General features: G+C 60.4%; 1 protein-coding gene across 6 annotated transcripts in view; it reads left to right on the plus strand.

Moving 5' to 3' along the window:
* The first annotated feature begins 6,071 nt into the window (after positions 1-6,071).
* Positions 6,072-26,651, plus strand: part of ZDHHC11 (zDHHC palmitoyltransferase 11) — a 50,784-nt gene continuing 30,204 nt past the window's right edge. For 3 of the 6 annotated variants that reach the window (XR_013764584.1, XR_013764585.1, XM_079144542.1), the window contains exons 1-6: positions 6,072-6,835; positions 12,419-12,594; positions 13,183-13,431; positions 14,778-14,902; positions 16,712-16,867; positions 20,832-20,944. Coding sequence is in view for 4 of the 6 variants with exons in the window: in XM_079144542.1 (XP_079000668.1) it covers positions 6,614-6,835; positions 12,419-12,594; positions 13,183-13,431; positions 14,778-14,902; positions 16,712-16,867; positions 20,832-20,944 (1,041 nt within the window). In the remaining 2 variants the exon portion in view is untranslated. Of the gene's footprint in view, positions 6,836-12,418; positions 12,595-13,182; positions 13,432-14,777; positions 14,903-16,711; positions 16,868-20,831; positions 20,945-21,334; positions 22,641-26,651 lie in introns of those variants that run through there. The other 3 variants (XM_079144544.1, XM_079144545.1, XM_079144543.1) reach the window with 3 other exon arrangements.

Here is a 26,651-nt window from a genome sequence, read left to right on the forward strand (position 1 = left end):
GCACAGTCTGCAGCATGGGGTCACCCCCTGGTGGGGTTTCTGGCCAACTCAGGGGCCTCTGCTTCCTGCTTGTGTGGGCCTGTGGCCAGGCTCCTGGGCCTCAAAGGAGCTGCTGTGGAGGGTGGCATGTGGCTGCTGATGCTGCCCAGCCCCTCGCTGTGGCCCCAAACCTCCCGTGGCCTCAAGGTAGCTGCTGTTGAGGTGGCCACTGCTCCTCAGGGCTGGGACAAGGGCTGGGGTTACAGCAGCCACCACACTAGCCTGCTGGGCTTGGAATGCGGCCACCAGCCTCACCCTCAGCCTCTATAGTGACCACTGGCTGCCAGTCACGTGCCCATAGCTGCACCACAGGCCAAGGCTGCATTGGGTCTCGTAGAAGAGAACAGAGCCGTAGGACCTGCTGTCCATAGGACAGGGCCTGTGAGGACCAGCCCTCACCCTGCCTCAGCGCCACACCTCTGAACCCCCGGCCACCCTGGGGTCTGTGGAACCTGTGACCCTGTCACCCACTCCCTAAGGGACCCCAGGGATTTGTTGCAGATGGGGAAACTGAGGCAGGTGCCCATCTTCTGGTGTGTGGCCAAGTCTCCCTGTGGCTGGCTGCTGCATCCCGCTGAGCGCCGGCTCCCCAGCCAGGGAGGTAGAGCAGCACCCTCTCCTTGCTGTGCAGTTCCCACAGGGCCCTCCATACCGGGAGCCCAGGAGAAGCAGAGTTGCCTTTGGCTATCGGAGAGCGTGTGCCATTGTGGATTTGGGGTGTCTGCGAGCAGGTGTGCAGGTATAAGAAGTGTGTACCACAGGGAAGGCGGGTGCGTCTTATGCAGGTGTGTGGGTGCATTAAGTATGTGCAGGTCCATGTGGGTGCAAGTGTCTGCAGGTGTGTGCAGGTGTGTGAGTGTGCAGGTGGGTAGGTGTGTGCAGGTCCATGTGGGTGCAAGTGTCTGTGCAGGGGTGTAGGTGTGTGCAGATGTATGCAGGTGCATGAGTGTGCAGGTGTGTAGGCATGTGCAGGTGTGTGCAGGCACATGAGTGTGTGCAGGTGTATGTGGGTGCAAGTGTCTGCATGTGTGTGGGCGTGTGCAACTGTTGTGGCTATACCAGGGGCCGGAGTGTGCAGTAGTGTGTGCAGTGCTATCTGTGAATAGGTGTGTGGGTGAGGGCATGTGTGAGTGTGTGCAGGTGTGTTGGCATGTGCAGGTGTGGGCATGTGCAGGTGTGTTGGCATGTCAGGTGTGGGTGTGAGCAGGAATGAGTGTGCAGGTGTTTGTAGGTGTGTGGGCATGTGCGGATGTCAGTTGTGTGGGTTTGCTGTTGTGAGGAGTGTGTGGGTGTGAGCAGGTGTGTGGATGTGTGCAGCTCTTGTGGGTATACCAGGTGCAGGAGTGTGCAGTAGTGTGTGCAGTGCCATCTGTGAGTAGTTGTGTAAGTGTGGGCATGTGGGAGTGTGTGCAGGTGTGTGGGCATATGTGGGTGGAGCAGGTGTGTGCAGGTGCATTTGGGTGTGAGCCGATGTGTGGGTGTGAGCAGGCTTGTGGGCTTGTGCAGGTGCATGTGGGTGTGAGCTGGTGTGTGGGTGTGAGCAGGTGTGAGCATGTGCGGGTGTGTGGGTGTGAGCAGGTGCATGTGGGTGTGAAACTGTGGGCATGTGCAGGTGCATGTGGGCGTGAGCAGGTGTGTGGGCGTGTGCAGGTGCATGTGGGCATGAGCAGGTGTGTGGGTGTGTGTGTGTTAGATGCATGTCGATTTGAGCAGGTGTGTTGGCGTGTGCAGTTGTCAGGTGTGTGGGTTGTGCTGTTGGAGCGTGTGTAGGTATGTTATGTGTGTAGGTGTTGAGTCTACCTCAATGTATTCAGACAGAATGGGGAAAGCAGTTGTCAGTGACACTCGCTGCATAACTTGGTGACCACGTCTGGTGACCATGTCTGGCAGTGCCTGTTTTTATCACAGGATTAGGGGTTGGGTTAGGGTTGGGGTTGGGTTAGGGTTAGGGTTGGGTTAGGGGTAGGTAGGTTTGGACTGGGCCTGCTTCACTTCCACCTGCGTGCAGGCTGTGAGCAGAGGAAAGGAGGAGCCCTCAGAGCCGGCAGCAGTTTGGGAGGTGACTATATGCCTGGTCGTCCAGAGCAGGGCACAGGTTCTGGGGATCCAGAGTCCATGACTGCTCACCTCTTGCCTCGCCTGCTTCCCTCTCTCTTCCAAGTACACCTGCACCTGTTGTCTAGTGACCTTGATTCCTCTGTTCTTGGTCACATACCTCCCATACAACCTGACTCCATTGGTTCCCTGTCAGATGGTGGACACTACCTAGCGTGCTCTTGGGCAGCAGTCGGACAGCTTTGGGCTGGCAAGATAGGTCTGTCTGCAGATGGCTTCTTTGGGATGCTGGGTGGCACCAGAAGGGTCACTGCGCAAGGAATGAAGGGAAGTGATTTGCCTTCCTGTCCAGCCCTAAAGGCTCACATTCGCTGGTCCACACAGGGGCCTTCAGATAGTTGTTGGACCCACAAATAGGAAATAAACATCTTTTGAGCTTAAGGCCTGAGTCTCAGAGAAGGGCACAGAGGAGAGGGACAGGACACCATGACTGGTCCCTGGGGAACACAGGGCCTTCTCCAGCAAACCATGCAGTGTTCACATGTTGAGACACGTCAAGCCGTCCAGACGTGTGGCCACCTTGGAAGGCCAGCCTGCTGGGCGGCTCAGGGTGGCACATCTGCCTGGAATACTCTGCATGCAGCGCGGGCACCTTGGCTTCTGGAGTAAACAGCCAAGGGGCTCCAACCTCAGCCCGCGTGCTGAGGTTCTTCCCTCAGGAGTGGGTGAGCTTCCTGGGGCAACTTGGAACTGTTTAGTGGGCTGCAGAGTCTTGCAGGTGCTGCTTGAGGCCCCGCCCCTGAGGACCCACAGCAAGTCTGAGCTGGGTCTGTCACATGCCCTGCCCCCACCGGCCAGCAGCAGGTGGCTTCCGCCGTTGCTGGGTGAGGCTTTATGAGGCACTTGGGTTCCGTGGCTGCCGTGTGGCCTGGAGAGGTTCCTCCACTGCTCAGTTGGCCAGCGCCGAGTGCGAGGCGTGCCTTTGCTGCTCAGCCTGGTGTGACGGGCAGGCAGGCAGCAGGGACTCTGCCACAGAGTTGAGCTTCTCGCTTCCCCAGGCTGGGGACACCGATCCTCTGGACTCGGCTGTGGCCACACACAGTGCGGGCCAGTTTGCCTGTGGTGGTTCCCCGGGAGCTGCAGGCTTCTGTCTGGTGAGGCTCAGGAAGCGGGTCTCGGGTGGGACACAGCAGGCCAGCGTCCCGAGGGCGGGCGGGCACAGGACTGCTACGAGAACGGAGGGCTCGCAGGTGGGGACGGGCCATCTGGAGGGCTGTTCTCGGGTGCTGTGCAGGACAGCAGGAGGGGCGGGCAGAGGGAACCTGGGGAAGTGCTGGGCCACTGTACAGGAGTGGAACGGGAGGCAGGCCCTGCAGGCCCCCGACGCCAGGGCTGGTCCTGGTGCACGGTGGCCATGGCAGACTGCGACTGGGGCACTGGCGGCTCTGGCCCTGGAGCAGAATACAGCTTCTCGGGGACGGGAAGCCTGCTTCAGTCAGCTTTCCACTGCTGCAACTGAAAAACCTGACCGGCACCACTGTGGAGGAGGACCGTTAGTCTGAGGGCTCCCGGTTTCAGAGGTCCTAGTCCATGGAAGGCCACTCCATGCCTCGGGGCTCCAGGCGAGGCAGGACATCAGGGTGGACGAGCGCGGCAGAGGGAAGCAGCTCGGTGATGACCAGGAAGCAGAGCGCGCCCACTCCAAGCCCCGCCCAGGCCCGCCTCCTGCAGCCACGCCCACCGTTTCAGGACCCCTCAGTCCATCCCACCAGGGATCAACCACTGCCTGGGCTGAGTGCTTGTAACCTGGTCACCCCTCCTCTGAACCTTCTGCACTGTCTCACGTGTGAGCTTTTGGGGGACGCCTCACATTCAGGCCACAACCAGGCCAAACCACAGCGGCCATAGAGGGGACCCGAGGTCAGGAGGCACAGCAGGGCGCCCCCACCCCCGCCTCCCTCAAAGCGCCAGTGAAGGAAGGAGGGCCCAGCTCTTGCAGAAGCCTGCCTGAGAGGGAGGCAGAAGGCAGTGGAGGCTGGGTGGGTGACCTCTGCCAGGTCAGGAAGCAGAGGAGGTGCCCAAGCCAGGAGAGCTGTGCTGCTGTGTGCTGTGTGTGATTGTGCATCATGTGTTGTGTTGCAGGTGGTGTGTGCTGTGTGTCACTGTGTGCTGTGCGTGTTGTGTTGCAGATGGTGTGTGCTGTGTGTGTCACTGTGTGCTGTGCGTGTTGTGTTGCAGGTGGTGTGTGCTGTGTGTGTCACTGTGTGCTGTGCATGTTGTGTTGCAGGTGGTGTGTGCTGTGTCACTGTGTGCTGTGTGTGTTGTGTTGCAGATGGTGTGTGCTGTGTGTGTCACTGTGTGCTGTGCGTGTTGTGTTGCAGGTGGTGTGTGCTGTGTGTGTCACTGTGTGCTGTGCGTGTTGTGTTGCAGGTGGTGTGTGCTGTGTGTGTCACTGTGTGCTGTGCGTGTTGTGTTGCAGGTGGTGTGTGCTGTGTGTCACTGTGTGCTGTGCGTGTTGTGTTGCAGGTGGTGTGTGCTGTGTGTGTCACTGTGTGCTGTGCGTGTTGTGTTGCAGGTGGTGTGTGCTGTGTGTCACTGTGTGCTGTGGGTTGTGTTGCAGGTGGTGTGTGCTAGATTAGAGTGTGCGTGTGTGCCTATGCCCAGCAGTATCAGTGTGGAGCCCTGGGGCTGGCCACTGGGCAGCACTCCCCCAGACTCCTGCGGGTGCTGTGGACCGGGCCTCCTCTGCCCACACCTCATCCCCAGGTTGTTTGGCCCCTGGGATGGGAAGGCCTCCTGGTCCTCCTCTGCTTTCTGGTGAGGGTCACCTGGGACCTGGAGTGGTGGGACAGTTTGGGCTTGAGGAGGTGGACGCCTGGCAGGCCTGGGCCCAGGTGCGGTTCCTCGCCTGGTTGGCTGGCCCGCAGAGGTGGAGGGCCGTGCCGGGCACTGCGCTGGTCACCCTGTAGGCCCACGTGTACTCATGGGGACCGTGCCTGTCCGGCCTCTCCCACAGGCACACGAGGTGACTGCCAGCCAGCACTGCCTGCGCTCTCCACTGGGTCCTACTTCCAACAAGCCTGTTCTGCCCATTGGGGCGGTGTGTCCACTCTGAAGTGGGATGAGGAAGGGCCCCCTCATGGTGGCCCGGGGCTGGTCCTGGCTTTTCCTAACTGTTCTGACTGCTAAGAGATATGAATTTGAAGTAGAAACCCACATTTCCCCTGTAAACACTCCGAAGCAGCGGAGGGCCTCTGGACCTCACAAGAGGAACGTGGGCACACTGCTCTGGGCGTGGCCTGCGCCTGCCCCCCTTGCTCCCAGGAGCCACCCTGCCTGGTAGCTGGGAGAGTAGGGAGGCCCAGAGGGAGTGTGCTGCTCCTCAGGAGCCACACCAGCTGGGGCGCGTCCCCTCCGCCCACTCCACCACTAGACCAGCTGTGTGGCTCTCAACACGCCTGGCTGTGGAGGCTGCTCTGGTTGAGTCCTGTCTCTGCAGTGCTGGGGTGGAGCCAGGGCCTCGGGCACTGGGAGGTGGCCCTGCCTGCGCCCGAGCTGGGCTGTGTTCTGGCATCCCCGCTGTCCCTGGCACACAGGGGGGTGGTCTCAGCCTCCCGGCAGAGCAGGGGCACTCTCCCCTTGGTCTGTCCCTGCTGCTCTCCGGGGACTCGGGGCAGCCCCAGGCTCGGACATGTGCACCCCGTCTCCTCCCACTGCTGCCCTGAGATCTGTGAGGAGTCCGCGCAGGACTGTCTGGTTCCAGGTGGTGTGACTCTGGCCAGCCGCTTTCTGTGGCCACAGTGGGCTGGGTCTCCAGCACCCAGGGCTGCCTTCCGGGGCTGCCGCAGCCTGGTCTCACTCCCTGCCTGTGCTGTCCCTCTGTCGCCCATGGCTGGCCCTGGGCCGTGTCCACTGGTTACACTTGGAACGCAGAGCAGGGCGGCTCACTCAGGGAGGGTCTTCCCGGTGACACACGGCATCTGCCACTCTGTGAACAGGGCTTCCCCGAGGGCCCCAGAGGGCCGTGCCCCGCTGTGGTGCGGCCAGGTTCCGGGAGCCCCTCTGGGGGTGGCGCTGGCAGCTGTGGACCACCCGCCTCCTTCCTCCCACCCAGGCGCTTCCTCCCCTGCAGCTCCGGGAGGATGTCTGAGGATGCGAAGCCCTGGGTGGCTCCTTCCCCTCTTCTCACTGAGGAAGCAGGGTTCTGTCTGTTCATAAGTGAGCCCCAGGGCCCACAGCCGAGTGGTGGTTGACCAGGGCTTCTCCAGAGCTCGCAATAGTGTCTGGTGACCAGGGTCCTGGCCAGGTGGGCGGGCGGTGCCCTCTGGTTGCTCAGCCTGTGGACCACCCACAGCTATTCCCAGAGCCATGCTGGCTGAGGCCTGTCACAGATTCCTCTCTGGGCTGGACCTCCCCGACCTGTCTGCTGAAGGTGCCCTGGGCTACACTGGGGCGTCTCCTTGCCGTCCCCCTGCCCCTGTCTAGGGCCCTGAGCCCCCTGCCCTTCTCCATCTTGCAGATGGGCATCTGTTGCAAGAGCCAGAGACAGGTCATCCCCGAAAACCTGGGCAACTCTGCGAGGAAGGCCTCCCTGCACCCCCTGTCCAGGGTGAACGGCTGGTCGCCGCCCCTGCACTCCTTCCAGGTGATATGCTGGACCATCTTCCTGGTCATGTCTGTCGTCGCCTTCGGGATCTTCATCCCCTTCCTGCCCCAGGACTGGAAGCACGCTGCCTACGTTGTATCCTTGCCCCCGCGCCCATGGCTGCCTGCCTTCAGAGGTGGGGGGTCGCAGTCTCCACCAGGCGGGCCCCAGGCTCCAGCAGGCCTGCCCATGGCTCCGTCCCTGCCCAGGCCAGGCCACCTGCCCTGCCGCTGTGCCACTAGGGCAGCTGTTCCCTGTGTAGCTCACACTCAGGCTGGTGAGCGTCTGCTGGCCTAATGTGACAGGCAGGCACTGAGTGGTGACCGCAGGAGAGGGAGGGGCTGCAGGCTGGGCCACCTCACCCCCAGTGCACCGCGAGACCCACTTGGTTGTCCCTCAAAGACAGCAAGGTCAGCAGGAAGGGACTCCGGGACTCTGAGCCTCCTCCAGGCAGCTCTGCAGGCGTCTCTGCAGTACCAGCGCCTCACAGCTAGCTCTGCAGAACGCCAGGCACCTGTGGCTGTCTCCTGGCGAAGTCACAGAGGGCCCTCATCTGAGCTGATCTCCCTGCAGTGTCAGAATGGGAACGGCCTCTGTCAGGCCAGCTGACCCTGGCATTGGTCAGGAACCCCAGGGACCCAAGTCACTGGTGGTCTGGGGCAGAGTGGGTCACCTGACGGCTGGGTGCTGAGCCGCCAAGGACCCATGTGCCCTCTGAGTTGGCTGCCCTGCTGCAGGCCTGCTGGGTGAGAGATGCAGGGCAAAGGCGCCCTGTAGGTCTGCTCTGCCGCTGGGGCCTCGGCTCCCTGCAAGGCAGGTGTCCTTTCCAGAAGCCCCTTACTGTGGTACAACCCTGTTTCCAAATCAGGGAGAGCGCGCAGGGTGGACCCGTCCAGACGCCTGCAGCGCCGTGGGGTCTGCGTCTGGCTCCTCTCTGCCCCCAGGGGCTCATGGTGCCTGGGGCAGCTGTTTCGGCAGCTGAGAGCCTTTGCTTCTGCTCACTGTGGCTCATGCTGCCAAAGCCACGAGTCTCCTGATGCACATTCCTCGACATCCGGGTGGTGGGCTGAGGATCTGTTCTGGGCAACGTAGTTGCCGCCTGGGTTTGTGCCCTGGGGCGTTCCCCCTCCTCTGCCTGGCTGGAGAGACTGGGCAGCTGGGCCCCTGGGACCGCTGTGGCTGTGCCTTTTCCTCTCAGTAGGAGGAATTTCTTTGTGGGAGTTTTTTTTTTTTAATAACAAATGCAGTTTCTCTAATAGATGAAGTGCCGTTCAGCTTTTCCGTTTCACCTTGTGTCCATATTGGTACGTAGCATTCTTCAAGAAATTCTAGCTGCTCATCTAAATTGTCAGGTGGCCAGGACTCAGCAGTGGGCGGTGCTGCCAAGCCTGTGGGCCCGGGATGGTTCCTTCCTCCTGCTGGCGGTGGCTTCTTCCCGTCTTCACCCACTGCCCCAGGGCTGGTGCCCCGGTGCTGCCGTGGCTCTTGTCTGTTCCTGCCTGTTCTCGCTGGTGGCTGCCCTTTCTTCAGCGAGCCCCTGGTTTGCTGTGCCCCGCCCCACACTGTACGGCGGGAACTCGGGCACTGAGGTGGACGTTTCCTGTTCGTGTATTCAAGCCGCGGCTCCGTAAGCACACAGTGCTCCCGCACACGGTGCTCACGCGCCCTGGCAGGCACGTGCACTCCCCACGCAGCGCGCAGTCTTCCCGTCTCCTGTGCCCCTTCCGGTCCTGACACTGCTGCCCAGGGCCTTGGCGCTCTGCCGGGGTCTGGGGTGCCCTGAGCACATCTGAATGGGGCAGGTCAGTGGGCTGTCAGTCCTCCCAGAGGTTGGAGGCTGCACCCCAGCACAGGCACTAGGTCAGGTGTGCGTCCAGCACTCTCCTCTGGCCTGTCTTACGATTTCAACCCCTATTTGAATAAAGGCTGGTCACGGTGGGCGGCTGCATGTCCCTTGCCGTCCCCACTCCCAGGACCTCAGGGAGGCGGCAGCAGCACCCACCTCCCAGGGAGCCCTTCCTGGAGACCTTCATCCTGGGGGTTCCCCCCACGTCTGGACATGTGCGTGGGGCTCAGGCATCACTGTGGAAGAGTCTGGAAAGTGTGGCTGCCCGTGTCCTGCTCTGCAGATGCAGGGTGCTCCTGAGCCTCGGGGACGGGTCAGTCCCTGTGTGTTCTGCAGACCCTGGATCCCCAGACTCTGGTCTTTGGCCTGGAGAACCCCCTCTGTGGCCTGATGTCCCGGTCTTTTGCCCCTATTCCTCAGACCCTGAAAGCAGGTCCTGGGCAGCCTCCCCTGCCCAGAGTCCCACAGCACTGAACACTGCACCGTCAGTCCCCATGTCCTCTGGGCCTCCTGTCCACGCTGAGGGTGGGGTGCTTCCCATGCCACACCACCACCCGGCTCACCTCCCTGCTTCCACACATGACACCCCACATTTGGGAGTCCCACAGAACCATGCCTCCCCATGGGAGGAAAAGCAGGCAGTGCCCCTTGGCCCTCTGCAGACCATCTCAAAATTCTGCAAGTGTCCCTATGTCCTTTGCTGGACTTCTAACCCAGAATCTGGCCAGGGTTCAGGCCTGAGCATGGCCACGGCGCCTCTTGGTCTCTTGAGTTCAGTACAGTGCCCTGCTGCCTTTTGCTGGCAATTGCTGGCCTTGCCCTAACCCTGGGTCTTGGGGCATCCAGGCTGGCCGCACAGCTGGTGGCCTGCATGGTCATGGCCGAGCGGCTCCTGAGAAGGTAGCAGGGTGGGGTGCAGCTGGGCATGCAGGACCAGCCCTTAGTGGGGACACACTGCTGCTGGGGAGGGCGGGCCAGGTCGGCCCTAGGACGGGGTGCTGCTCTGCACCCAAGGCCCCTCTGGTCACAGTCCTGGGGCTGTCCACCTCCACCAGCTCTCACCCTGCCAGGGAGGCCTCCCCCTGTTCACGGCTTGCTGCCTTCTGGGCCTCTGCCCCAGCTCTTCCAGGGTCCAACACATGAGAGCCGCAGCTGGGCGGGGTCCACACCACAGCAGAAGTCTCCCTCCGTCCTGGGAACCCAAGGCCGACGGGTGCCGGAAGGCTGAGCTCTTCCCGAGGCCCAGTGGGAGGACTGCTGGCCTCTCCCTGTGTCTGCAGGTCGTGGGGCCATCTGTGGGTCTGTCTGGCCTGTCCCCTTCTTGCCAGGCCCACAGGGCTGCCCTGGAGACCTTGTTTTGGCCATCTGCTGAGACCCTGTTTGCAGGCAGGGCCTGTCCTCAGGAGTTGGGAGTCAGGGCTGAGTGTAGGAGGGACAGGACTCGACCTTCCCCTGTGGTCCTCTTGTGGTCCACCCTGCTGTGGCCCTTGGGTCATGCTGGGCAGCTGCAGGCGCCACACTGGGGTTCACCTGCAGGACAGGCTCCTCGCCTGGATCTGTCTCTTCAGGGAGCCTGGGCCTCGCCCTTTGGTGGCGCAGGCCCCTGTCCTGCTGCCTTCCTGTCCTCAGGGCTGGCTTCAGGGTGGCTTGCCCTCTGTCCAGGCCTGGCTGCCTTTAGACCCAGTTCCCAGACCGCAGGGCTTGGCTCTGTGCTGTGGCCACACGGGGGCGCCAGAGTTGTTTGTGGCTGCAGGTGGGGCTGGAGCTGGAGGTCAGGTCCAGGGTCAAGAGCCAGTGGATCCGCGGGCTCTTCCAGGAAGCAGCAGAGGGCCTGGCTGAGGCCAGCTGACCTGCAGGGCCCCAGGGTTGCACGGCTGGCCCAGTGGCCACTACAGGGAGCAGCTGGGACTGTATTTAATCTGGAGAAACCTCTGCAAGCCCGCCTTGCGGCACGCAGTGTGAGGTGGTGGTGGGGGCTCCTCGACCCTGCAGCCCCTGCTGGGAGCGCCGCTGCGGGGGCTGGAGGCTGGCAGTCCGTGGCCGGGGTGCTGGGAATGTTGCTCTTCCTGCTGCAGAACAGGACAGGGGAGGTCAGCCAGGCGAGGGCGAAGGGCGTGTGCTGGGCGGGCGCCTTCCGCTGCTGTTTACCAAACACAGATTGTTGCTAGGGAATGTTCCAGCGCCAGCTGCGGCTCGCACAGCTTCAGACCGAAACTCGCAGGGAGGCCCTGGGCGGGAGGGGGGCTCCGGCTCTTTCCCTTCTCCTCTCACTCCACCTGAGGCCGCTGGGGTGGGCGGTGCAAGGGCAGGAGCAGAGGCAGGCTGTGCGCCTGGAAGCTCTTCCCATCCCAGCTCACCCAGGGGCGGTTCCCCAGCTCCTGGCCGAGAGTGGCCAGCCAGGTCATCTTGATCCATTAAGGTCACCCACAGCACTCCTGGGCTGAACTTGGATGTCACAGGAGGACAACCCCAAAACATGCGCTTTTCTGGATTCACTCCAAAGCCTGATGCTGGACAAGCAGAGCACACAAGGTCAGGGGACGTGTGCCTAAGCTCTCTTCTCCTGTGAAGTGGCTTCGTGCCCGGGGGGTGTGTCCAGGGCAGCTTCTGTCCTGGCAGCTCAGGGTCCCCGTGGAAACAGGACCCCTTCTCTCCCAGATGACACTGCCAGGGTGGCCTCTGGCCACAGCTGCTGCAGGCTTGGCTGTGAGCACCTCCACTTGGAGGCCAAGGGTCCCAAGGACCAGTGTCCTGTCTCCTCCCAGTGGTCCTGTGTGTGAGCAGAGAAGGCTGCGGGTCTGGAGGGGGGCACGTGCACTGGGGCACAGTGGCAGGGACCTGCCAGGCCCCTCCTGTCCATGGGGCAGCCAGAGAGACTGCTGTACTCCATGTAGTGTGATGTCCAGCCTGGTCTGTCCCTGGCCCTCACCCACCAGGGCCCTGCAGCAGCACCCCCACCTCAGCTTGGCCTGCAGGGATGTACTGGGCTGTACACTCTGTCCAGGCTTCACATGAAAGCCTGCCTGCCGCCTGGTCCACTGACACGCAGCCCCGCTGACCCTCACCCTGTGGGAGCCGAGGCCTCAGCCTCTTCCTCCCAGAGCAGGGTGGTGCTGGCCTCACCCCAGCACTGTGGGGTCAGAGTGGCCGTGGGAAGGCCTTCTCTGATATGGCCCAGGGTGACTGCTCAGTTCTTTCCCTGGATGTGTCTCTTGGCCTAGCTGGAACTCACCATCTCCCCAGCCTGCTGTCCAGCTCCTCCTGGGCACAGCGACCTGGCCCTGACCCTGGCCCAGGTTCCCGCTCTGCCCCTCTTGGTGTCTTGCTGGCTCCTGCCCCGCCCTCCTCAGGGGCGTCTGTGCCGAGTCTTCCCCAGCTTTGGGGCCAAGCGGCACCTGACCTGCTGGGGTCTGGGCAGGACCAGCTTCCCAAGCATCTTGTCTCCCACCACTAAGCGCTGCTCTCAGAACCCTGCTGGGGAGGGGCCCCGGCACGAAGCCCACCCCAGAGCCATGGGGCTCCATGGCAGGGCTGGGTGTCATGGGCCAGGCCCACAGGCCCTGAACTCCAGGAGGAGGCCGGGCCCTCTGGGCTGCCACTGCCGGGTGCAGAGCACCTCTTTGCTGCTGCCCTACTGCTGCTGGGCATGTGTGCACTATGGTCAGTTGCAGCCCAGCTGAGCCCCTGGAGGTTAGGCTGTGCTCTGCGGATCCGCCTGGGGTGCAGGCTGAGGGTCCAAGGGGCCATCCTCTGCCCCTGTCACCAGCCATGCTGCAGGGGACACCCCACGCCACCCCCACCCAGGCCAGCCTGAGGATTCCTTGACAGCCCAGGTGACCGGATCCGTGTTCCTGTTCCACCTGCTGGTCCACCTGATTGCCGTTAGCATCGACCCAGCCGAAGTCAACGTCCGGCTTAAGAGCTACGCCCAGCCTGTGCCCACCTTTGACCGGTCCAAACACGCACATGTGATCCAGAACCAGTACTGCCACCTGTGTGAGGTCACCGTGTGAGTGCCCTGCCAGGCCCCTGCGAGCAGGGGCTGCCTCCTGGGGCTTGGGCTCAGAGACAGTTGCTGGTCCAGTTGGGCTGGGGCTCAGCATAAGCCCCGTGCTGCACTCCCTGACGGCTGCACTTAAGTCCTCGCAGCTCACTCAGGGGCTGACCCTGCTGTCCGCTTCCAGAGCAGGGCCTGGGCCTCTGGAGTGGGGGCTTGTCCCTGGCCGAGGCCTCAGACTGCATGTGCCCTCACTCAGGCCGTCCTCCCCTCCACAGTAGGCTTCCTGGAGGAGCCGCTGCCCTTGGGGAGGAGGGAGCTGTCAGAACTGTGCCTGTCAGGGTCCCAGGTCTCAATGCTTGGCACTGGTCGGCGGGTGGCACAGCTGTGTGGGGTGCGGGGCAGCTCAGGATGGCTGGGACCTGGGCCCCAGCCTCAGCTCCAGGAACTGCGTGGCAGGTGTAGCCTCTGCCAGGCACTCGCCCAGCAGCCCCGCATGGCTGCAGGAAGGCCAAGCCCACCATCTTCCCATGGAGTGTGGGTTCCTCTGCAACTGGGGCTCTGTCCCCGACAGGCCTCCTGTGCTCTTCCTGACCCCAGGTGGAGGCCTCAGACTCCCCTCCCTGCTGGATGCCCAGTTCCCGGGGGCATGGGGCCAGCGCCCCGGGGTCTGCCTGGCCTGAGGAGGTGGGCGCTATCCGTGGGCCTGCACCTTGGGCCAGCAGGCACCCCTCCCGCTTCCCTTAGGAGCGAGAGAGCCAAGCACTGCAGCTCCTGCAACAAGTGTGTCGCCGGCTTCGACCACCATTGCAAGTGGCTCAACAACTGCGTGGGGAGCAGGAACTACGGGTGAGGCTGCCAGGGGGCCGGACTGGGCATGCGGGAGGGGGCCGGCGTGGGCCACGTCCCGGCCCCGGTGTGGCGGAGCTCAGCGCCTGGGTCTCATGCTTCTGAAACATGTTAGATGGAGTGTCCTGGACAGGCTGGGTCAGCTCATGCCATAGGTCATTTGCTGGAGACCTATCATGGATAGTGAGGAAGCAGCTTTCCCAGGTTGCAGCCAGGCTGAGCCCCTTGGACCTGCTTTCCTGGGCCCACCCACCTCTCCACACCAAGGAATCAACCCCAGGAGCAGTGGCCAGACCCTGAAGCATGCAAATGAGCACCCAGGTGCAGATGAGGTGTCCCTGGGTCACTGGATAGAGGATCCATGGCACTCTCCATCCCCTGTGCCTGGACCCAGGGTGGGCATCCGCTCTGTGGGCCATGAAGGTCACCAGGAAGAAACAGGGGCCCTGCCACCCTGGACTAATTAGGGGAGCATGCTCCAGGTCAGCACGGCCTTGTGGCAGGACACCGGCTGCAGTGGAGCCGCGGGTTCAGCTCTGCTTTCGCTGTCCTGCAAGGCACCAGGGGGCAAGCACGCGAGGCCCAGAGGAGGGCTGCGAGGCCCTGCTATAGCAGTGAGGGGCTGCGTGACCGGACAGGGGCCTGGGCTGCACCCTTGGTGCCTGGCAGCCTGGTACACAGGTGCGGCTTCTCAGCCTGCCAGAGGCCTTGGGGTGCCCATGGGGGCAGTGAGGGCATGGCCTGCGCCCGGGCCTGGGAGGCTCTGCTCTTCAGAAGCTCAAGGGCACGTGGACAAGAGACTAGGGAGGCACCAGGCCCCGTGCTGGCAAAGCTGCTCTGTCCCTCCGTCCGCTGGAGGCCAGGAAAGCAAGAGAGCGGTGGCACTTAGGATGTCACCTGGCCCCCAAGGAGGACAAAGCCCGGGCAGGGCTCTGGGAGATGGTCGCCTGCCTCAGCAGTGAGCAGAGCCAACACACCGGCCCAGGGAAGAGCAGGTAGAGGATGAGCCGGGCCAGTCAGGGCCACGAGGCCAGGAAGGGATAGGGGATGGCGCCTGCGGACAGGCCGTGGGGAGTGCGGATGCGCTGTGGAGGGCAACAGCTCTACAGTCCTGGGACCAGTCTCTTGCTGGACGGGGAGCTGAGTCCCATCCAGGCAATGAGTTGGACCCGGAGGCTCAGGCGGAGGGCGTGGGATGTGGCACGTGACCAGTGTCGCCATCAGCCAGTGATATCGACCTGCAGGCGTGAATTGGTGCGAAGGGCGTGGGGCGGGTGGACAGAGGGTGCCTGCGGGTCTGGCGGGTCCTGGCGCTGCCCTGCGAGCCCTGCCTGCACCTCCCTCAGGTTCTTCTTTGCCTCGGTGGCCTCCGCCCTGGGTGGACTGCTCTGCCTGATGGTCCTCTTGCTGTACATAGTTGTCCAGCACTTCGTCAGCCCCGACAGGCTCCGCACAGACCCCCTGTACAAAGGTAGGCGCCCCATCTTGGGGCCACCTGGGGCTCCCCAGTCCCGTGGGCCGAGCTCACAGCCCGCTCTCCAGCCTGCTTCTGGAAGTCTTCCGTCCGAGGGGTGCCTCCATCTTACCCTGGGGCTGAAGGACGTTCCTGCCAGGCTTTCCCTGGTCAAGGCAGCAGCCCAGTGTCTGCCCTCCAGCCAGCTGTGTCCCCATGCCCAGGAGGCAGGCATGCTGCCCCGAGGTCCAGTTTCCAGGCAGTGGTGGGTGAGTGGGGTGCACCCGGCCCCCCAGCACCTCATGGTCTGTCCTGAGCCCCCAGACAAGCTGGACTCTGACACAGGGGGCAGAGCCTCGGGCGCCCCTCTTGCAGAGAGCAGGAAGTGACCAGGAGGCAGAGCTGCAGGCCCTCCTACTGAATGGGTTTGGCTGCCCAGGCTGGGCCCAGAAGTCTGCCCTGAGGAAGAGGAGATGTGCAGACCAAAGGTGGCCTCTGATGCGCGTCCCCCTCCTGACCCAGGGCCGAGACAATACAGCGTCCTCGTATGTGGAGAGACAGGTTTGCAGAATGGTCAGGGTCTGTGCATGAGGAGCTTGCCTCGGGACCAGGCTGGCCCCACCCAGTGACAGGTCCTGGGGAGACAGAAGAGAAGACAGACAGGGGCCCCGTCAGGCAGACGTTGCGGCATGGGCTGGAGCAAGTGGCCACTAGCCCAGGGACACAGAGCCCCCAGAGCTGGAAGAACAGGCCCTGCCAGGAGCCTGTGGGGGGAGCACAGCCCAAAACACCCTGGCTCCAGACTTGCTTCCAAAGTGTGAGGAGCAGTGTCGGCCACCAAGTGTCACCAGCCTCATGGACATTGTCACAGTAGCCCAGCACGCTGACCAGGAGCACTAAGGGGCCAGAGCACAGCTGGCCCCTCTGCCCCCGGTGTCAGAGGCAACACCCAGTTCTATGTCAGGAGAGGGTGAAATCTGCTTGTCGCTTGTTCCGGAATATTCCTGGAGACGTGTTGGAGCAGCTTCCAGGAGTGAGCCTCTAGGTGCACGGAAGGCCCTCGGTCCCTGGGTCCCCACATCCCACCAGGACTTCCAAATCTGTTTCCCCTGGTGGCCGACCCCACAGACCCAGAGTTACCACGATGCTCTCTTCCTGTGACAGAGGTCCCCCCAGACCACATGGATCATCCTTGCTCTGGTGGGGCACAAGGGGGCTGTGAGGGACCCTGTGGGGCAGAGCCATGGTGCCTCCACGCGGCCCCTCGCCTGTGGCTGAGGCGACTTCTTGGCTTGTTGCTCCAGAAGGCTGTGTGGGGCTTGGCCTCCCACAGGATGGACTTCATCACAGCAGTGCCAGACACAGGGGCTGGCATGGCGGGTCCCAGCCCAGCCCAACAGGCAGCGAGTGGCTTTCCCCACCAGATGGCACACTGAGCTGGTCTAGGAAGAGTCCAGCACTGTTCTAGAATATGCCATGGAACGAAGGTCACTGCAGGCACCCCAGCTGGCCTGCCTCTGCCCACAGGCCTCGAGGACTCTCTGACACCTAAGTTTAGAAGCAGTGTGGTTCTAAGCATTGGCAGCCCTTGGGCACAGAAGGCTCTACCTGGGAAATGCCCCCAGGAGACTGACCCGGGACGGAGGGGCCAGGACCTATGGGAAGGGCAGGTGGTAGGTAGACAGGCAGCTGCCTCCTCTCTGAGCCTCACCCTGCAGACCCCTGCAGGGGCCTCCAGGAGCAGGCCGCAGCCTGGGTGGGCCTGCCTGGGTCGGGCAGGCAGCGGGTCAGCCCTGCTGGCTGCAGGTGCCTCCCTTGTCCCCACAGATGTCAGGTCTTCCAACACGTGGCTGCTGTTCCTCCCGCTGTGGCCTGTGCCTGTGAAGACCCCCGTGGTCTTCCTCATACTGACAGCAGTGCTGCTGCTGGGCTCCACCAGCCTGGTCCTGCTCGGGCACCTGCTTGTGTTCCACCTGTACCTGAGTACGTACCGCCCCGCCCTGCCCCTCACCTTCCCTGACCCGAGGTGGGCAGAGCATTAGGCAGCCTTGCCTGGAAGGAAGGGGGGCAGGGGAGGCTCGGCAGGCCTGGCTGGGAACTGCCCTCTGGAGAGGCCTGCAGGAGACACAGTGGCTTCAAGACAAGGTCAAGATGTGCCAAGACGAGGGACAGGACATCTGCAAGAGGAGCACAAGAGGAGAGGGTGGGTGAGAACAGCCCCATGCAGAAGCTGGGACAAGGAGAAGCCCGGGAGGGACAGTCCCCTGCCCTGGCACAGCTGAAGGAGCCCGAGCCGCAGAACGGGCCACTGTGCACACGCCCACACTCTGTCCAGCGGCCGCCAGAAGCTGCCTGCCCCAGCTCATGTCCCTGCAGGGGTGGCCCGTCACAGAGCCGCCTGTTCTCTGGGCAGTAACAGACTGGGGTGGAGGTGTTGGCAGGTGCCACAGGGAGGGGTCGTGGGGCCCTCTGATGGATGCCTGCTCCAAGGAGGGGCCAGAGCAGGGCCTGGGCCTCACCTGGACCATGTTGCGCCTGCAGCCTGCCCACGCCTGGCAGATGGGAGTCACCCCGGGTGGCCTAGCGTCCCCACACAGGAGAATGCTGGTTTCGGCTCCCCCAGGAGTGGGCACTGCTGTCTTGCCTACGGTGTTGACCTTTGACCACATCTTGTGGGGGCCACAGGTGCATTCAGAGCTTTAACTGGGCACAGCCAGGTCAGGGCTGTGGATAGAGGGCCTGTGCTCAGGAAGAGGTGACCCTCAGCCCAGCTGGACTGGGCAGGTCCATCCTGGGATGGTACCTCATTTTCTACATGGAGCCCCCGGGGGACCTCGCCACCTCCGCACCATGAGCTCTGGAGAAAGTGCAGTCCCTCGGCCGCCTTGGAGCTTGCGGCTGCCTGTGCTCAGGAACGGTTTCTAAGATACTCCTTTCCAGACCGTCTGGAGCGCCTCACGGTTCAGTCCTCAGATCCATTGGCTGTGCGTCTTTCCTGGAGTCTGCCCCATCCAGGATTTATCCCACTCCTGACCAACACCTCTTACTCCAGACTTTCAGATCAGGTCCTGCAGCAGGAGCTGCACGCAGAGTTCACACGGGCCCGAGGTTGTGTCCACGTGTGCAGGACAGCAGGCCCCAGATGTCCAGTGGTAGGTGCTGGGTGCTGTGGCTCTTCCTTCAGCTTTGTGACAGACATTCAGCCCCCACTGTGAGGGTGAGTGAGGCCCACTGTGTGCCAGCACCAGCAGGTACTGCTGTGGAGGAGGCGTGGGGTCACCTGTGCCATGGTGATAAGGCCAGAGCCCAGGAGACACAGACGTGTGGATGGGACCACCTGAGGTGGGCATGCCTGGTGGGCATCGGGCCACCTTTGGAAGGCAGTGAGGGTCAGGGTGATGGGCCCAGCCTGGTGGGCACTGTAGGATGCTGACTTCTGTTTGTCAAGGGAGCAGGACCTGGGAACATGATGGACTCTGTGGCCCACCAAGGGCCAGCACGCTGTGTGAGGACACAGCCAGGGCTCTGCAGAGCACTGTGCTCCCTCCCCATGGAACCACAGAGATTCAGAGGCCCAGGCCCTGCACACCAGCCCACAGGAAGCAGCCCAGGCACAACACCCTTCTCTCTGCTTCATCTCAACGTGTCCAGGAGGCCAAACAGACTCTGGGGACAAGAAAGCCCCTGGGGCTGGTGCCAGGCTGATGAGGAGCTCGGCACACGGGCTCAGTAGCTCCGACTCGCCTCCTGGAGCTCAAGGCCTCGCCGAGGACCTCCAGGGCCTGGGTGTGCAGCCCTGGGTACCTCCATGCCAAGGGAGCTGGCCACTAATCCCCAGGAACGCCCACCCCCAGGGGTTCCTGAGTGAGCACATTCACCGGCTCGTCCCAACAGAGCTGGCCTTTGCAGTGCCAGGTGCTGACCTGCCTCTCCTGTATCACGCGTGGTGCCTGCCCTCCCAGATTCAGAGCCCACAGTCCTCCATCTGCTGGACAAGGCGAGGAGGCGTCACCTGCCTCGAGCCTAGCAGAGGCCTCAGTGCTGGCTGGGTCTGTTCTCCGCCAGACCTGAGTCTTTCACCATGGTCTGTGAACACAGGCTGTCAGGAAGGCCTGGCAGAGGGCCCGGACCTGGGTTCCCAGCCCTGTGACCCACGCCTGCATGTCCACCTGGGCCCAGGCTGTCAGGAAGGCCAAGCACGTGGGCAGGGCCCGCAGCCTGAGGGGCCCGGAACTACCAGACACCGGGCTGCAGGAGCTGGTCCCTGCCCAGGTTCTTCTGACTGACCGCCTTGGTGCTGAACCCTCCTCAATGACAGTACTCAGGTCACCAGGCCTGGCCAGGGCCTGGGAAAGCCCCTAGGGAAGGAATATCCAGGGCATCCCAGCGTGGGGCTGGGAGCAGAGGCTGGAGAGCGCTGCCAGGCTGCCTGGCCCTGGCTGGTGTGGAGAGCTATGGCAAAGAGCCACAAGGGGCTCCTCCACTCCAGGACTGACCAGGACTTGCCTTCCTGCTGTCCACCCCAGAAACCTGAACCTGGTATTCAACTGTGCCACAGAGATGTGGTTGTGGCCAGGACAACTCTGCTGGCCAGCTGCTCTGGACCCAGAGGCCTGCACATGGCTATGCGTGAGAATGGCCATAGCTGGGGGCTCCTGTTTCCACGGCTGACCAGGCTGGTTCCTTTGCCCGCAATGTGGCTGCGGTGCTCCTGCACCATCACATGGTAGTGTGGCTTCACCAGAGCAAGCCATCAGGAAGGCAGGACAGAGGCCTGTGCCTGCCCGTGGCCCTGCATGGCATAGGCCTCCAGGCCCAGCCCCCATCCAGGGGCCGGCTCAAGGTGGGAGCACAGAAGGCCGGGGGCCCTGGGCTCCAGCAGGAAGCAGGCAGGCGAAGCTCAGTGCCCAGGGAGTGGGCGGAAGCCCAAGTGGCCACGTGGAGGCTCCATGAAGGCCGTGGCGTCCCAGGCAAACAAGGGGGAGAACACATCGAGGAGGCCAAGGGCAGGTCCACAGACTGTCTGAGCTGACCGCTGGCACCCGGACACACTGGAGGACACACAGGATGCTCATCTGCCTCACAGGGCTCTGCCTTGGGTCCTCAGGGGGCTCGATGCGCCCTGCCCCACCTCAGCCACCAGATGGACGCTCACGGGGAGCTCAGCAGCCAGCCGTGGCCCTGGGACACGTGCTGTGCAGTCAGGTCTGGAGGGCGTGTGTGCAGCCCTGGAGCAGCAGCGAGCCGGGTCAGACACTCTGCCTGTGGCCCAGGTTCTGAGGCCAGGGAGGCGCTGAGAGCAGGTGGAATGGGAGGAGTGTCCCCTGCAGCACCGTGCAGGCAGAGGCCCCGGGGCCTGAGCTGCAGGCAGGGCCTTGCACCGTCCCAGAGGCCACACAGCCCTGAGCGCCTGCGCTGGTTGGGTGTCAGGGAAGGAGAACAGGCTAGGCTTCGAGGAGGCGCAGGCCGGAGGCTGTGCAGAGCCCTGGCCCACGGCGCCCTCCACTGGTAGCACCCTGCAGCTTTCCCTCAGCTCCCGGATGACAGCCAGGGTCTCAGGGACACAGACCCAGCGAGCTCGTGCCTGCACCTGCTGCGAGCAGCCTACCCAGCTGGCACCCCTGCCAGTGGGCTTGGCACTGCCAAGCCCCTCAGAGAGGGGCCCTCCTGCACTGCCCTCAGGCTGCCACAAGGCTCACGGGAGGTTCCAGAAGGGCGCCACAAGCTGCAGGCAGTTCCTTGCTGACATCCCACAAAATGCAGGACGGGGTGGGGGTGGGGGCTGGCCTGGGGCGGCAGAGCCCCTGTAGGGCCGGGCCCTCCAGAGGAGGTGCGGAGGTCCCATGGCACAGCCAGCCATGCCCCTGCTGGCCGCCTGGGCTGCTCCCGGGCAGGCTCTGTGGGGCGGGGAGGGCACTGCTGCCGGTGACTCTGCCCTCCCTTGCAGTGGCCAAGCACTTGAGCACATTCGAGTACATGATGCAGGCTCGCTTCCAGCAGAACCAAGCGCCCACCAGGCGGGAAGGGCTGCCTCTGCCTACGGAGAAGGGGCGTCCACAGGTAGGCCTGTCCAGTGGCACCCTCACCCAAGGCTGGGTGAGACCAAGTTTGCTGTGCAGCAGGGACCTGGTGGCCATGCTGCTCTGCCCCACCACCCTGGGGCTCGGTGGCGAGTGCAGAGTAGTGGTGTGGGAGGGTGTGTTTTGTGTTACTGTGGTGTGGCATGTAACATGCATGTGCATGCAACGTGTGCTGTGTATCATGGTCTGTGCTGTGTACCATGGCGTGTGGTGCATGTGGACTACAGTGTGTGGTGTGCAGCATGGCGGGTGGTGTGCAGCACAGCACGTGTGCTGTGCCTCGTGTGGAGGAGCGACTGCGTTTCTGCTTCACCTGACAAGCCAGTGGGCCGACTGGTTTCCACCTGCCTCTGCTCCTCATGGGGCTCAGCTGCCAGGGGTCCCTGGTGGTGGCTGAGCAGGTGGAGCCGGGGCTCCTGAAAGATCAGCCACACAGAGCCTTCAGAGAGGCCCAGCAGCACCTGCACAGCCTTGCACACTGGGATGAAGTGCTGTGCACCCTGGGAACACAGCCTGGGTCAACATCTGAAAGCCAGTGACTGCAGCCAGAGGTACTGCCGGAGCGAAGGGCGGAGGCTGTGATCACGTCGGGCAGCACAGAGACCAGGCTGGGTGGCGCCGAGCTCCTCCTGTTAAGGGTCCTTTAGAGACCTCCACAGCCTGGGAGTACAGCGAAGACCGCCTGGGCAAAACTCTCATGATCCCTGAGACCAGCACGGGCGTTTGCTGAAGTCCCAGACACAGCCATGGGGAAATGGGCATGCAGAACCCAGGGGCACCCTTTCCTCAGGCAACATGGAGCCAAAAACACGTGGACTGGTAGAGATGACCGCGTAGCTCACCAGGGACATAGGCGTGTGGCAGGCACGGCACCCTTGTCCCCTCCTGCCAGCAGTGAGAAACCTGAGCTGTTTTAAAACCATTCCACGCACCACATGGTCAGAGTGTCCTGGTGCGTGTCCGCTGCTGGGAGCTGCTGGGCTGAGCACAGGGACACAGCCTGTTACACTGAGCTGAGCCGTGTCACCTCAGTGATCCGCAGCCTCACCTTCTCCCCGTGACCCTCGCTGCCAGGGCCTTGGTGGAATAGTGACTTCTCCCACCATGTGTGGAAGTTGGGGACCTGGCCACAGGCAGCCAGGACAACATGGCCCTGACAGGAAGACAGACAGAACACACAGAAAGGATGGAAGACCCCGCCCAACCTCTCACTCCCCATCAGCTCACCCTTACAAGGGAGGTGAGGGGAGAAGGGGTGAGTTTGCCAAGTGGTCCTGGAACAACCGGGCAGACCTGTGGTCATGAACACCTAGTTCTTCATGCCTACACAGAACCTACTCCAGAACAGTCACGCCTACCCCACAGTCAAGCTGTGACACTCCTAGAAGAAAACGTGAGATTATCTCTGACGTGAGTTCAGCAAAACTTCCATCGATGTAACACCAAAGTCCAGGTCCACTGAGAAAAAGTGACAAATTGGACGTAATAAAAACTTAAAATACTTGATCTCAAGGGCTCCCTTAGAGAAAATGAAATACAAGACATGCACAAAGTATTTCCATAGCACACGTTGTATCCAGGAATCACTAAGAACTACACAGCTCAACTATGAGAAGAAAGATCCAGGTTATAAAATGGGCTAAAGAGCAGAGCAAGTTCCTCACCCAGTGAAGGCAGATGAGTTGGAAAGCAGCCTGAAGTCACTCAGCAGGTGGGAAACAGAACCGCACGCCACAGAGAGGCCACACCAGCGGGCAGGCTGGAAGTCAGCATGGCCAGCGGAGGCCGGGGAGTGGGTATACCCCAAGAAAGCAGCTGGCATTGTTCACGAAATACACCAATACCGCAGGACATGGTGGCACACACTCAGGACGGGGCACAAAGACTGCGAGTTCAAGGACAGCCTGGGCAAAAACAGCAAGATCTGGAAAAAAGAAAAAGGTTCCATGAGTACCTGTCCCACGGCCAGCTCTACACACCAGCGTCCACCCAAAAAAATTGAAAACGTGGGCACAGTAACCTGCTTAGGAAGGTGCCCTCCTGAAGTGCAGTCCTTCCCGAGGCTCTGCTGCCACCCACGAGGAAGGGTACCCTTGATGGCTGGGCAGAGACATAGTGCCAGGCACTCACTCACCAGGCCATTTGCCCTCACAGGAGAAGGACAGCGCCTCCAGTTCCTCCACCACGGCCCTGGGGTAAGTCTGAGCTTCCCGAGTAGGAGCTCAATCAGAAGGAAGGGACCTGCTGCAGAGTGGACAGAGCTCCACACGAGGGGAGGAAGTGAGGGCAGGTGAGAGACGTGCACAAAATACTGTGCCAAGGAGGTCCCCCTGCAGCCACCTGTAGACTACGGACACAGACACCTGCTCACTCACACTGTGACAGCACATGTCGCTTGCAGCCCCCTGTAGACTATGGACACAGACACCTGCTCCCTCACACTGTGACCCCACAGGTCCCTCTGCAGCCACCCGTAGCCTATGGGATGGACATAGACACCTGCTCACTTGCACTGTGACAGCACAAGTCCTCCTGCAGCCATCTGTAGACTATGGACACAGATTTCCCTGCTCACTCACACTGACACCACAGGTCCTCCTGCAGCCCCCTGTAGACTATGGGATTGACACAGACACACCTGCTTACTAACAATATGACATCTCAGGTCCTCCTGCAGTCTACCTTTAAACTACTTTATGGACACAGAAACACCATCTCAGGACTGCTCCTACACCTCTATCCCTCCTGCAATTTATTCCTCCTTGGGTCTTCTTTTGCTTCTTCCTGGTTAATATCCTGAAGGTGTATAATTCTGTAGGCTCATTTCCTCAGTACAATATGGTGTTCTGCTGCCTTCCTTCATTTCCTCTTATATGATGTCTTACCTGAAGCAATATCCACCTTCCTGTCCAGCATGGTGTATTTACAGGGCTCCACGTACTCTCTAAGGCAGGCATCTTCCCCTCAGGGCTATGCTTTTCTGTCTCAGTTCTCTCTGGGTCCTCCCTTAATGTCTTATGAACAGTGTCTTTGGGCTTTATCTGCCACAGTTCTCAGCTCTTCCAGCATCTATCCTTTACCCAATTCCAAAGCTGTTCCCACATTCCCAGGTGGTTGTCAGAGCAGTTCCCACTTGCCCACCTCCTCTTGTCAAAATGTTTTACATTGCTAGGTTTGTGGTAACAAAGTCCCACCCATTGGGTGGCTTTAAACAGTAGACACTGTCTTAACATTCTGGAGACCAGAAGCTCAACATCAAGTCTTCATCAGGGATTGTTCCTTCTGAGGCTCTGAGGAGGATCTGCCCCTGCCCCTTGGTGGCTGCTGGAGGACCATCTTCTCATGCTATCTTCTCTCTATACATGTAGGTTTTTCTTCATGCTATCTTCTCTCTATACATGTATGCCTCTGTGTCAAATTGACCCTTTCATAGGCCACCAGTCATACTGGATTTGTGCCAACCCTAATGACCTCATTTCATCTTGATACCTTTGTTCAAACCATCTCCAAATAATGTCACATTTGGGATACTGGGGGTTACTCTCTAACACACCATTTCAGAGAAGGCACAATCAGCCCATAACAGCAAATATGTCATGTGCTCCTGGCTTCCTGATGTCTTCCCCTGAGGACACAAGTATGTATGTATTATGTTTATAATTTTTTAAAAAGCTATGCTAAAATATTTTTCATATGTTTAAAACATTTAAGTGTTTGGATATGGCATTCCTAACCTGTAACAACATTAAATATTTTTCATCTAGAACTAGTTAATAAAATTTTAAATAATTTATTCAAATCCTCACAGAGAAGTAAATGCATGTGTGCACATGCGCGCGCGTGCACACACACGCACACACACACACCCCTCACAGCCCTCTCATCTCTCAGCTGTGGTCCCCTCTGACCCTCCCTCAGGCCCTCCCCCAGCTCACTGCAGGGAACCCTAGCTGCTGAGCAGGCGGGGAGCACTGGCTCTGGTCCCTGCAGGGAAGCGCCTTGCACAGAGCAGCCCTGTCTCTGCTGTGCAGCCCCCTCCAGCCATTGCCGTGCTGGCCATAGCTCATGGTGGGATTCTGCCACAACCAGAGAAGGTTCTTCTGCTGAGGGTGGAGTCATGGCCTTGCCAGGGAGGGGGACCAAGGGGCAGCAGCCCAGAGACAGGGACAGAGAGGGCGGCCACGTGAGGGAGGGTGTCCTCTCTTGCCCGGCAGAGGGAGACCTGCACACCAGGTTCTGTGAACTGCTCCAGGACCTTCTGGAGGCCCCAAGGCCAGAGTGATGGAAGCACATCCCAGCATCTCAGGTCTCCCCACCATGAGTCAGAGCACCCAGCTGGGTTCCTTCTTCCCACCCAGTTGTTCTGGATCACAAGATGACATTTACATGGGGAAGGAGGGTATTCAGGGTCTCATTCCTAACTGTCTCCACAACACACACTCGTGAATCCATCAGACAGAGTAGCACTATATAAGATGCAAATGTCCCCACCTCCCTCCCTGAATGGCATCTCTGAGCAGCCTCTCAGCAGCTGGTACCCCCACATGTTTTCTTCTTATACATATGTAACACATACAGCCACTCACACTGAGAGATTAAATTATACAAATACATTCATCTGTATCTTTCTTTTTTGTTTCCTGCAAAATATAACACAGACAACTTTCACAAGTTACCTATGGACAAAATTCCTTGTCATTGGGAACATCATAAACTTCCATGGAATGGATATGGTATTATTCAATCACCCATTCTCTTCTGATGCACACTGAGATGATGGCCATGCTTGGCGTTTGAGAAGAGAGTTTGCAGAGACATCTTTGAGTCTAGGTTGCCAGGACTGGTGGCTTGATTTCAGTAGGATATCTAAAAGTCAAGTGCATTTTGATTTTTGTGGTGTTGTGAACAAGACCCAGAGCCTTGCGCCCAAGCACTCTGCCAAGCATCGATCCAGTCCAGGCCTGTGCATTCTCAATCTCCGCAGGGTCCTTCTGATTACTTTCCAAAATGGCCAAAGCATTTCATAAGTCCAGCCGCTGCTTCACACTTCTCAGCACAAATACCAAAAACATTGTTTTATCCACATAAAAAAGAACTGTATTGTGTGTATTTCTCTTACTGTGTAATGTATATCTTTTTACCTGTTTTGATCATTGTGCAATATTTTAAAATGTGCATTAGGTTTTAAAATATTTTGCCTATTTTAGTGGGAGATGTGTGTATTTCTCATCAATTCTTAGACGTCAAGGCATGTGAAGCATATGAATTCTAATTTTGTAGTTTAAAATAGGTTTCTTCCAGAATAAACTTTTAATATATATATTAAAATTTTTTTTTGAGACAGGGTCTCCCTATGTTGCCTCGGGTGGCCTCAGACTCTTTGGCTGAATCGATCCTTCTACCTCAGCCTTTCTAAGTGCAGGAACTACAGGAACATGCCACCGTCCCTGGCCAGTCTTTCATTTAAAAAATGTGTTCCTGGTGTCTTTTGCAACATAGGAATAACAACCTTTTCTGGAGCTACATCTGTTAAAATTTCCTTTGGTCTTCTTTAAAGCCTTTCTTACTTTAAGGTTACATAAAATGTCCCCCATACTCTGCTAATATTGTTTATGAAACGTATTATTTCTTTGTATTTTCACTTTAAACCCATTTTAAATTTGCTTTAGTATGCAATGTCATAGGAG

The sequence above is a fragment of the Sciurus vulgaris genome (genome assembly GCF_902686455.1).
Source record: "Sciurus vulgaris genome assembly, chromosome: 6".
Taxonomy (NCBI): domain Eukaryota; kingdom Metazoa; phylum Chordata; class Mammalia; order Rodentia; family Sciuridae; genus Sciurus; species Sciurus vulgaris.